Source organism: Coffea arabica, chromosome 5e, assembly GCF_036785885.1.
Source record: "Coffea arabica cultivar ET-39 chromosome 5e, Coffea Arabica ET-39 HiFi, whole genome shotgun sequence".
Lineage (NCBI taxonomy): Eukaryota > Viridiplantae > Streptophyta > Magnoliopsida > Gentianales > Rubiaceae > Coffea > Coffea arabica.
In genome coordinates this window covers 46,121,640-46,134,496 of record NC_092318.1, presented here as the reverse complement: position 1 = coordinate 46,134,496, position 12,857 = coordinate 46,121,640, and the positions used below count along the sequence as shown (strand labels likewise).

At 37.3% G+C, this 12,857-nt stretch overlaps 1 protein-coding gene across 1 annotated transcript; it reads left to right on the top strand.

Moving 5' to 3' along the window:
- Window positions 1–9,822: 9,822 nt before the first annotated feature.
- On the top strand, window positions 9,823–11,338 carry LOC113687763 (phenolic glucoside malonyltransferase 1-like). The gene has a single exon (XM_027205297.2). It carries the CDS (start codon window positions 9,829–9,831, stop codon window positions 11,263–11,265), a length of 1,437 nt encoding a protein of 478 aa, XP_027061098.2. The 5' UTR covers window positions 9,823–9,828; the 3' UTR covers window positions 11,266–11,338.
- The last annotated feature ends 1,519 nt before the right edge of the window (window positions 11,339–12,857 follow it).

Below are 12,857 nucleotides of genomic sequence, written 5' to 3'. Positions count from 1 at the left end.
AATGAATATGAATAATCTGTTAAGGAAATGCAAGACAATACAATGAGTAGACTACTAAGAGCATTAAGATGCTTCTTGCTTTTGCATATAATGAAAGCAAGGAGGAGAAGGGGAAAAAATATAGCTTGAAGAAATGGACAAAATGAGTTGTTAGTTCCTAAAAAAGGCATTTAATAGCTATAAGTTTGTTTTTTGTTGATAAAAACCACAAATCAAGTTGTCAGTTCCTAGAAAAGGATATTTAACAGCAATAAGTTTCCTTTACAATATATTCAAACGAATAATAAAATGCATATACATGCAATATAAAAAGAAAATCTACTTAGTGAGACTAAACCATATACCAGTGCCAATTGAACAAATTGACAAAGAAAAGAAAAAAGTCTTTCTAATTGGCCACAAGCAAATTGATTATGGACTTTCAATGACTAATAGCGTCAGAGAGCTCCAGCTTCATTCAAACTCTCCTCTCGTTCCCGTGAAAGGCTGAAAGCAAATACCTATTCAGCAGTAAACAATGGGTTTAGAAAAACTTCTCTATAGACGAAACTTCAAGTTTAAAGCTACAGACAAGAAGCAAATGTCATAAACCAGATTACCAAACATTTGAACAAAAAAATCCTCGAGAAAATATCATAGGAATTTGAATTTCTATGGAACACTTAATTCTGATCAGAAACATCAAATTTTGGAAAAAAAAAATCAATTTATACCAACCTATAATAATTGTCCGAAAGTCAAAATAAGCAAATAAATAAGTAAAAGGACAAGACAATACCTCAGGAGAAACCAAAAGCAATGAGATCTGATAAAATTTCTTGATGATATTAATGCAAATAACCCATGAGCATCTTCACACTCCTACTTTTAATGTTCTAAACAAAAGAAAAGGAATATCTCAAGAACCGAAAAAGAAACAAAGACAATTTAACCAAAGCTAGCAAGAATAATTAAACCCAGCAAGATAATGCATCATCAGTGGAACAGTTAAATCAAATAAAACTTGGATCTTTAGACATATTCAAAGTATAATACATTTGAAATTATTCTACCTAAAGCAATAGTAGAAATCCATTTTTACTTTCAAGCTCTTACCATCTATAACGAGTTGATCAAAATCCAATTTTTCAATCATTCTAATAACTAATTCTACAACCATAGATGCAACTAACACAATTTTTTCTCTCAAAAAAAATCGCTTAGGACTATGTAATTTTATTATTTCTTCTTAGAACGAGTATCTCCTTGATCAGTTCCAGTGCTTTTATCAGCAACTAAGAAAACACAACGTTTGTTGAAAAAAAAACTAAGAAAACACAAAAGTATTTTTTTTCTTTTGTTTTAAAGAATCCATATACACTATCCGGAAAATGAGAACCAAAACTTCACAAGGGAAAAAAAATAAGAAAAATGGGTTTCTCAAAAATAAAGACACAAAAAAAAACTAAAGTATTTAACAATCATCGACATGAAATTTGATCTCCACAAATGGAGACTTTGGGTTGGTTACCATATGGATCGTCTTTTGTGAGTCAATAATTGAACGTACCCCTACACATAACAAACCCAAAAAAAAACCCATCAGATGAGCCATGAAAACTCCATTTTCCAGAGTTTATCGACAATCTTTTCCTTCAGTTTCTCTACCAAGTAATTTTTCCATATATAATAAATATCATGCAAGTTTGTACATGGGGCTCTAGAGACCCAAAAGAAAGAAACAAATAACATAGAAACTACTTAAAAAAGAGTACAAAAGTTAAAAAAATGAAAAAATAAAAGAGAGAAAACCTGAGATGAAGAAGGACGAAACCCAAGAAAGCAAAATTGCCCGCAATATTTCTCGGTGATGATCTTCTGTTGGCTGCATCTGTCTTGTGAGAAAGCATGGATAAAGAAATAAGGAACAATATAGGCAAAATTTAGATATTAACCAGGTGAAATTTTGTGGGGAATAAAACCAATAAATATAGAAAGAAAATAAAGATTAAGAGGTAACAAAGAACCAGATAGTTTGGAGATAGATTCTACAAATTTCCTTGCTTCTGGAGCTAAAGACGATCAAGCAGAGAGAGAAGATATGGAACAACCCTATTATCCTACAAAAGGAAAAAAAAAAACCACAACAAGCCACAATGTTAGACAACTAAACCGGAGAACAAAAAGGGAAAAAAGGCTAGAGTAGTTTAGGCAGGCGAGGTAAGAACAAACCCCTTAAGCAATGAGAATAAATCTTCTAGGAGTATTTATATGGCAAGACATATTGCAAAAGATTTTCCATATCTGAACCTGCAATATCATAACAAATATAAAGTTAGATAAGAAAATCCTCAAAAAAAATCTTTTAAAGACTACCGTATAACCACACCAAGCAATAAACAACCTGAAGAAACCAACTGCGTGTAGTTCTCTTTTTGAACTCCTCTATTTCTTTACCAGTCATATTGCACACAAAAAAAACCAAAAAACAAAATAATCACCAAATGATACCTAATAGTCATAAAATTTTAAAAATGAAAAAGAAAAATTCACAGCCAAAAAATATCTACAAAATAACAGGAAGCTAACCTTAAAAGTCACTCGATTACCATGCAAATGCCTAATTTCTTTTCGTTTCCCCTCCAGAATGATTTGACGTAATTTTTTTTGGGTTGATCTTGGTAGTCAAAGTGAAAGCATTAGGAAAGAGTTAATTGCAAAAGAAAAAAAATTGGAAAGCAGAATCCACCAATAATATTTATTGATGAAGAAGAATTTACAAGAGAATCTAGCAGATCTGGAAACTATCCGGAAAAGATTGCGAAAATGAGAAGAAGTGGGTGTTAAATTGTGATTGATCGGTTCCGGAGAGAGGGATGATTACTGTAGAGGAGCAAATCCACCGGAGCCACGTGTCAGTTCGGACATAGTGACCTGTTAGTTCGGCCAGACCAGTTCAGACATTAGGGATGCCAGCTCGTGCATAGCCGCCGCCTCCCTGCTGGATGGGTCTGGTGGGCCGCGGCCTCCGAACCTTTCGGAGCTAGCCGATGGAGCCCTAGAAGGACTCCCTCTCCAGTCGGACTCCTAATCCTATAAGGAAACTACTACCCACCAGCCTATAAATACAGCACCACAAGACAACATAAGGTACGCCATTTACAATATTGTATACTGTTACTCTACTCTCAGGCTTTTATTGACTTGACTGTCGGAGCAACTCCAGGAACTAGCCCCGCTGTTGCCTCTTTGCAGGACAGCTCGCTCGCTCTCCTCCCATCCGCTCGCCGCAGCTCAGCTCGGATCTCATTTTTGACAGTCGCATCAATTGGCGCCGTCTGTGGAAAACACGTAATTCTTCTCTCGTGAATCGTGCCAAGGACTAGGTCTCAGAGAAATTCTGACGGATCCAAGGGGAACGAGCGAAACGGCCCCAAAAATCCCCCTCGGGGTCCAACTCCAGGAGACGAGGGGACGAGACTCTCACGAATCCCGCCTGAACAACTGGTTCAGACGGTAGCGGAAAACCTACCTACCTTTGAAGCAATCATGAACTACCTCAAAGAGCAGACGAGAGGCCATCATGACCAGGAGCCCAAGGCACGAGACACGGAGGGAGTTAGCCTATCCGAGTCTAGAACGAGGAGCCCCAACCCCCAACCGAAGTGGGCGCATAAGGAGCTCACACGTGGACAGATCGAGATTGTAGAGACTTCTCACAAGAACTCCCGAATTGAGCACCCGGAGCCCTTCCATGGGTTCCCGAAGAGGGGGCTTACCCCGAGGAAGGAAGAGTACCAAATACAGGATGAGCTGGATCTGTTATTAGATCCTGAGGCGGATAGATATACCACCTCCCCCTTTGTGCCCAACATTGAAAACTACCCGCTGCTCGCGAAATTTAAGATACCAAGCATGAAATTCTACAATGCTACCACGGATCCGGAGAACTATCTATTCGCATTCTTGACACAGATGCACCTACAAACGGCCGCCGATGCGATTCGATGCAAGACCTTCCCAATGTTCTTGGAGGGGAAGAAGCGTCAGTGGTTCCAGGGGCTGCCTCCTAGGTCAATTCGGTCTTTCAGCCAGCTTGCGCGGTTATTTGAGGCTCAGTTCATTTCGTCGCGAGCCTTCTCTAAAAGCACTACTCACCTGATGACAATTCAACAAAAGCCCAAGGAGTCGCTGCGCAAGTACATGATGCAATTCAACAATGAGTCCCTCCAGGTCCGAAATCGGGATGACAAGGTTGTCATGGCCACCTTCATCAATAGATTACGCGTGCAAAAATTATACACCGAGTTCATTGAAAAACCTCCCAAATCAGTTCGGAAAATGCTAGATCGATCTCACGAGAGAGCTAATGCCGTAGAAGCTAACCGCCTAAAGAGTGAGTAGGAGAAACTACAAAGCTAAGGAGGAACCAATAAGGAGATACGTGAGCAGAGAAGATAGAATTCCTTCTATTCGAGCTCCAACTGAGCAGAGAGAATAGAACTTCTTCTATCCGAGCTCCCCCAACTGAGCAGAGAAGATAGAACTTTTTCTATTTGAGCTCCAACTGAGCAGAGAGAATAGAGCTTCTTCTATCTGAGCTCCTCCAACTGAGCAGAGAAGATAGAACTCCTTTTATCCGAGCTCCTCCAACTGAGCAGAGAGAATAGAACTATTTGAGCTCCAACTGAGCGGAGAGGATAGAACTTCTCTGTTCGGCCTCTAAGCATAGAGGATAGAACTCCTCTGTTCGGCCTCACAACAGAGATGATAGAACTTCCTCTGTTCTGCCTCAAAACAGAGATGATAGAACTTCTTCTGTCGGTCTCCAAGCAAAGAGAGTAGAATTCCTCTGTTCGGCCTCACAACAAAAATGGTAGAACTTCCTCTGTTCGGCCTCAAAACAGAGATGATAGAACTTTTCTGTTCGGCCTCAAAATAGAGAGAGTAGAATTCCTCTGTTCGGCCTCTAGTTGAGTAATGACCTGCCGACCGTTCAATTCGGCCAACCTCCTCTATTCGGCCTCTAGTTGAGTAATGACCTGCTGGCTCTTCAGTTCGGTCTCCAATTGAGCGGACATAGCAATATTCTTTGCAAGTCACCACCTCAAGGATCAGATTCATGCAACCATGCGATGACTCTAGTCTTCAAAGAAGGGCTATTGTAGAGGAGCAAATCCACCGGAGCCATGTGTCAGTTCGGACAAGAGGGATGCCAGCTCGCGCATAGCCGCCGTCTTCCCGCTGGATGGGCCTGGTGGGCCGCGGCCTCCGAACCTTTCGGAACTAGCCGATGGAGCCCTAGAAGGACTCCCTCTCCAATCGGACTCCTAATCCTATAAGGAAACTACTACTCACAAGCCTATAAATATAGCACCACAAGGCAATACAAGGTACGCCATCTACAGTATTGTATGTTGTTACTCTACTCTCAGGCTTTTATTGACTTGACCGTCGGAGCAACTCCTAGGAACTAGCCCCGCTGTTGCCTCTTTACAGGACAGCTCGCTCGCTCTCCTCCTATCAGCTCGTTCCTGAATAGCTCGCCGCAGTTTAGCTCGGATCTCGTTTTTGGTAGTCACATCAGTTACCTTGAGGAAACTTGTTTGCTCAGCATAATTATTTGTCAAAAAACGAGAGAAGAAAATGTGGGAATAGATTGATGGGAGTGGTTACCTTGAGCCCCGTAAATTGGAGTGGTCATGATCCCATCAGTCCTTTCACTATAAGCCAAAAAAAATATTCAGAAGACACATACACACATGGAGAACCAAAGGTCCTCATTCTCGAACAACAACAAGAATTTCACTTCTTCTCCTGCCGAAAACACGCGACTCCCATGTGAATGACGACCATCCTCCAGCCAATAAAACACAGCCACATTAGCACAGCAACCACCATCTTAACAAACTCATTCGTGCTTTTACTATATTGGTAGATTATTATTTTCGTTGTCTTTTTCTCACTTTTCTTGAGACTTTCCAAGTAGCAGCTATGCAGCAGCGATGTCATCCCTTCCACTTACCGTCTTTTCTAGTTGCCTCTCACTGCCATTAGTCACAGCTATTTTCCGATAACAAAATTTCTCTGAAGTTACACCTTCAGACCCTATTTTCTGCCTAGATCCTGATTCTCGCATTAAATTTGGCCAAAAGTGGCCACTAAGTTGTCAAACGAGCCTAGAACTACTGAAGGCTCCACTTATTTTTCAATCTGCCAAAACCCACAAATTTTATAGAACAATTATCCATGTGAGGGGAGGCAAAAAATATAGCCATCAAATTACTTTAAAAAAAAAAAGATTTCACGAATCAATAGCCAAAGATGGAGATCGAAAACCCGAAAACCCATTTCACTTAAGTGAGTGCTGTTACCTAAGCTTTTTGAGATTCTTGTTGTTAGCATCTTGTATGTCTCATGACAAAGGGGCGATGACAAAGAGAATTTTTGGATTATCAGATTAGTTTTTTGTTGAATCAGTAGAATCTTTAGCTGTTGGTGAGGCAAGGGTTGTTGGTTAAATGTTTGCTCATTCAAAGGATTAGACTGTTATTTATTCAAACTTTGGGGCTCTTTGCTAATTTGATTAAATCTCAAGGGAGGTAAATATAATTAACTCAATTATTAAATAATACTCCCTCCGTCCCACTTTGATAGTTCTGTTTTTCTTTTTCGTCTGTCCCAATTTGTAGTTCACTTTCAAATTGAATAAATTGGTTATCTTTTAATTTTTCTAAAATATCTTTATTCAATGTAGGTTGTTATTAGTATAAACTATCCTATTTAATGTAGATTATTTCTTGACCATCAATTCAAGTTCCCATAAACCATCAATTGAAGTTTTCATAGATAATTAATATAAAGTTGTACTTTGTTTAATGTAACGACATTTTAAAAAAATAGCAACCTAAACTTATTTTTTCAATAAAGTTAACTACTTTTTCTTAAATTGTGTAAAAAATAAACTAAAAGTATCAAAATGGGACAGAAGGAGTAATAAGGACATGAAATAAACATGAGTAAGATAAAATAGTAAAATTAAAGTTCAAAATGAAAAGAGAATAAAAATACAAAAATGCCCTGACACCAATGCCCAACGCCTTGCCCCAGCCGTTCGGACATTCGTTTCATAGTGTGAAGCGAATGCCCAAGAACACTTGCCTCATATTCAAACGCTCCGGGACCTTTGGAGCTCACCTCGCCCTAAGGGCTAAGGCACCCAGAAAATACCTTTTAAAACAATGATTAAAAATACATTTATGGTGAAAAGCATGCCAAAAAAAATTCAAGAATCTTGCATTGGAATTTTGAAACTTTCCTCTACCAGTGAGATAGGATAGAAGCTTGGTGGCCCTATAGAATAAATACAAGGCAGGGCAAGTTGCTTTGCATGGACCCCAAATACTAGAGCCGGCCCAAAACCCAACAACCCATCCAATCCGCCCATTAATTTTAAAGAATGGGTTGAGTCAATTGGGTTATGGATTTTGTTGGGTTGGGTAAGAACAACCCAATTTATTTCTTGGGCGGGTTGGGTTTTTTATTTGGGTACCCAATATCCAACTTGTTTAAAAGTAATTCAAAATAATAAATACAAGATTCAATACACATATGTCCAACAATTTGTATTTGGACATGTGTTAATAATTCATTCATTAATTTGTATTCAAAATTCTCATATATATATATATATATATATATATATATATATATATATATTTTTAATCAATTTTTTTAAATTTTTATTTAAAAAAAAAAGAAACTTGAAATAAAAACTCATGCTTATTTTACTTTTATAACAGTAGTTAAATTTGCTCAACTTTTATAATAATTTATTATGCCTTTTAAGAGTATGTTGTTTTCCTTCCCTTTTTTTTCTTTGGTTGTTTTCAAGTAGCTACTTGCTTTTGTTTGTTAATATTTCGTGTACGTATAATATTGTACAAATTTCTTTTTTAACCATTTAGCATTATATAATTTCAGATACTTCAAATTTACAAACAAAAGCTTACTTTGTATCAGCCTAATTTTTCAATAATTCAAAATAATGCGATCCCGATGTGATAAAAATGTCAGAATAGTTCATGAATTCTCCTCTCATTTATTTCTTAAAAAGTTTGGGATTTTCCTTAACAATTTTTTGGGGACCAATACCAGTTTTACAAGCATATAATATTTTCTTCTTTATATCAGAGTTGTGGTAATTCTAAAAGATTAATATGACCATAGCATCAAGTATGATCCTAGATGATTCTAATTAATCAGGTGATGAATGATCTAACTATATCAAATCAATAAAAAAATACCTTCAAATATATATTATATGTATATAGATCATGATATTAACTTCGAATCAATATAGTTGATTTGTTGATTCTATTTTGTTTTGATTAATTATGGCAATTTGGGTATGGCTAGTCCAACGATTTCATTTCGTCTAAAGCAAATACCTCCAATCTTCAACTTCATGAGAAGTTTGGAATCATCAAGACAATTAATTTTTCCTCTTAATTACCGAGCCCAAAAACCAAAATGCAGTAATGTCTTCGGTCATTTAATAAGTTTCAATCAATTAGTAGTATTAAAAAGTATAAAGTAAACAATTTTTTTAGCTAATCTATTTAAATGTACAATTTATTATCTAAAATTCACAATACAAGCAATATAAAATATAATTCTATTTATGATGTGTTTTCAGGGAACTTAAGAAGTGAGTGTGTGTGAAAATACATTTATGTATGTGAAAATATGTTTATATGTGTGAAAAAATCATTTTTGCATGTTAGAATGTATGTGAAAAAGTTTATGTATTAAAATGTATTAATTAATATGTTGGGTTATATTTGAGTTATGGGTTTGAGATAACCCAATATGACCTAACCAAAAATCAACCTAATCTAAAGTTGAACGGATTAAGTATAATTCATTTAAATGAAAATTAAATATTAATCGCGCCCAAAATTCGTTCAACCCGCCCAATTAGACATCTTGGGATCTTAACATCAGAGGTACCTTTAAGTCACTGAATTATTTAGGGATTTGGGATGTGCACTTGGGATTCGATCTAGCCATGTTCGTGCCCAAAAATGGAGGATGTGTGGTGACATCTTGGGATCTTAAACATCAGAGGTACCTTTAAGTCACTGAATTATTTATGAATTATTTAGGGATTTGGGATGTGCACTTGGGATTCGATCTAGCCATGTCCGTGGTTAGCGTGTTCTGAATAAATTAACTGATTTTAAAGTAGTTAGCCTGGCCCATCAGATAGAGTTTTAATGCTTTTTTTTCAGATAGAGTTTTAATGCTTTTTTTTTAGTGCCGATCAAGAGATTAAATTTCTCTGTTTCTTTTCTTTTTAAGAAATTTTTGAAAGTTTCACCAACAAATACAAAGTATCTATTTGATTCGGTGGTGGTTCAATCTCACTTTGAGCTCCATCCCCTGTGTTATAAAATTGAAATAGATATAGAATAAAAACTATCATATGGACAAAAAAATATTCTATACAAGTTTAAATATAAATACAAATAATTAGACTTTTTAATAAAAAAATATTCAAATAGATTCGGCTCTAATCACCGACTCAAGTTAGAATATGCCTCAAAATGATTTATAGGAACAATTTGTCACCACCCCAATTGAAAAATCTATGTAATTACTGATTAAAATACAACTGAACCTTCCCATTCCCAATTATTTTTGCACCGACAACAAATATGAGCTCATATATGCATTTATGAACTTGACCAAAAAGCCAAAAAAGCATCTATTTTTGTTTTTGGTTATAAAAGAACATCTTTCCATCACATACCACACAAATTCTCAAACTGCACCAGCCAAAGCAAAATGGCTACACCCGATGCAGTCACCGTGCTTAAGCATTCTTTAGTGTCGCCACCGTCGTCTGCGGCGGCCACTGCAATGTCTCTTCCTTTAACATTCCCTGATAAGCTCTGGTTGCACTTGCCCCCTGTTGAACGCCTCGTCCTTTATGAGGTACCTCAGCTCTCTAGAGCCCATTTCATCGAGCACATAATTCCTAAGCTTGAACATTCACTCTCCTTGACGCTCCAACATTTTCTTCCCCTAGCCGGGAATTTGATAGTTCCTTCCAATTCAAATTCTGGCACGCCCGAAATTCGTTACAAAAATGGAAGTTCAGTAGCACTAATCATTGCCGAGTGTACCACGACTGATTTCAATTATCTTACAGCAAACCATGCACGGAATTGTTGTGATTTTCATCCTTTGATTCCTGAATTGAAACCATCTAATGAGGATGATTCCGGATCCACAGCCAGGACTACCCCAGTTCTTGCTCTTCAGGTTACATTATTTCCAGACTGTGGAATGTCTATTGGAATCTCAAATCACCACACTGTCAGAGATGCCGGCAGCATTTTCGGATTCATGAAGACGTGGGCTGCTTTGAGCTTCAAATTTTTTGAAGATAATATCGTGAGAGATGATGCTGCGGCAACTCTAGTAAGTTATTCTCCACCATGTTACGATAGGACTATGATCAAAGACACAAAGGGACTTGGCTCAATTTTTTGGGACCAATGGGTCCTCCTCATAAAGCTTTTTCAAAATGAGAGTTCTACTGATACTACAGCAAAACCTATGACCAAAAAAGTTCGCAGATCTTTTGTTATTAGCAGAAACAATATTGAAAAACGGAAGAGCTTAGCCCTGCAAAAACGGCCACAATTAGTTCATTTATCATCATTTACGGTAATTTGTGCCCATGTTTGGACTTGTTTGGTAAAATGTCGTGGTCCAAGTGGAGAATATGTGGATGATGAAGAGGTGGAATACTTTTGTTGCTCGGCTGATTGTCGACGACGTATGGATCCACCTTTGCCTTCCAACTATTTTGGCAATTGCCAAACACTTGTTAGGACAAATGAAAAAAATGGAAAGTTAATTGGAGAAGAAGGATTTCCAATTGCAGTTGAGTTAATCGGGGAGGGCATTCATCAGAGATTGAAGAACAATGATTCACTCTTCGATGATGCTGACAAGTGGTTGCTGGAGCCTGCAGGTATAAATATGGACAGGCTTGTTTCCGTGGCTTGCTCACCAAGGTATAACTATTACAATCTGGATTTTGGATGGGAAAAGCCTAAAAAGTTTGAGTTCATATCGATTGAAACTTCAGGGGCCATTTCTCTTAGTGGGAGTAGAGAATCAGATGGAGATATTGAGGTTGGTTTATCCCTTTCCAAGCCAAGAATGGATGCTTTTACGGTTATTTTTAACGACCGGCTTAATTCTCTGTAAAATTCTACTGTAAAAGTCAATTCTGGGACGCTTGCATGTCGTTTCTGGTTTTTGGTTGCTACGTACTAGTAAGAACTTTATTTGTTAGTACTACCAATTGTGATAATACAATGAGATTATTCACTGATTTCTTGAATTATTGAAGATCTTGCGCAATGCAAGGAGCAAATATGTCATGTATAGCTAGGAAGGGTAATTGATCTAGAATAAGACTTTTCAATGAAAAATTTTATTATTCAGTGAGCCATGGTACATAGGAAAAAACATGGATCGGAAGCCTCTACTATCGGTAGCGGCAACAATAGGATACTGTATAGACAATAATATAACAAATAATGATACTAATATAACATGGATATAACATGGACACTAATATTGTTAATCGTCCATATGCTCATAAGCTATTCTTTGCGATGCATATTTGAAATTTTCTTTTAATACCCCGACAGCATCTTGTTACCAACCATTGAAATAGATACATAAACATGAGGATCGAGCAGCGTTTGACTATGGAGGGGGAGATTGGAATAAGTCTATCTTTTGCAGGTTTCCCTAGATCTAATGGCTAATTACTCAGAATATCGATGAAAAGAAAAAAATTCGGACATGTATGGATCTAACAAAGGATAGGTATCAAACTATGGTTACTGGGTTGACGGAGCAAAAGAGTTTTTTTTATTTTTTTTTTTAAGGTCTGACATTGCTGCCGGCTGTGTCAAAATAATTTTTTTTTTTTAAAAAGAGTCTGTTGACTCAGCCGGTATAATCTGCACAAACTTTAAAAAGCTGGCTGCGGGGCTGAGGCAACCAGTCCAATTTTAAAAAAAAGGATAATTTGGGAAACCTCCCCTGAGGTTTCTGACACTTACACTGAGGCCCCCTGAAGTTTTCAAAATTTCACTGACCTCCCTTGCTTTTGAGTTTTTGGTAACAAAGTAGTCCAAATCATATTACAATATTATTTTCATGTGTGAGAAGGTATTTTTATTCCATGGCTGCCTTTTTGCTCCTTGTATTAGTAGAATATTGAAAGAAGAATAAATGATTTGGACTGATTACTAAAGTTGAGGGGGTGTAAGTGCAATAAAAAAATTGTAAGCACCAGATGTGCCATGCAACAGTTTTTTGGCAGATTTTGTAACGGCTAGCTGCAAATTGCAACGGCCAGATTTTTGCACATTCAGTAGCAATAGCATATAAAGCAAAGCAACTTAACTACCTCTGATTCAAGCTATTATCATTCTTTGCTGCTGATTTGGAGTGATAACAAAGTGAATTTGCTGTGCTGCAATTAGAGCTCTCAGCACATTGGCCATCCAGTCATGACAGAAACCAACTTCTTGGCCATCCAGTCAGATGTGGCCTCAGAACATTGGGGGCGCTTGCTGCCGGAGCAATTTACTACCATTTTTAGCTCTTCAAAATCCAAGTAAATTCTATTATGTCCAGATTCTTTTGAGCCTTTTTTTTTCAGGCCAAAAAATTTTAGCAATAAGGAGAGATGGCGGCACAAAAGAGAATCGAAGCAATATTAGAGAGGCTGTTTCCGGAATCTCTGACCACCGCCACCACCAAATCCAAGCCTAATCTAT

Excerpts from the sequence above, each read along its gene's own strand:
- LOC113687763 (XM_027205297.2), top strand. The coding sequence starts at position 9,829 with ATGGCTACACCCGATGCAGTCACCGTGCTTAAGCATTCTTTAGTGTCG.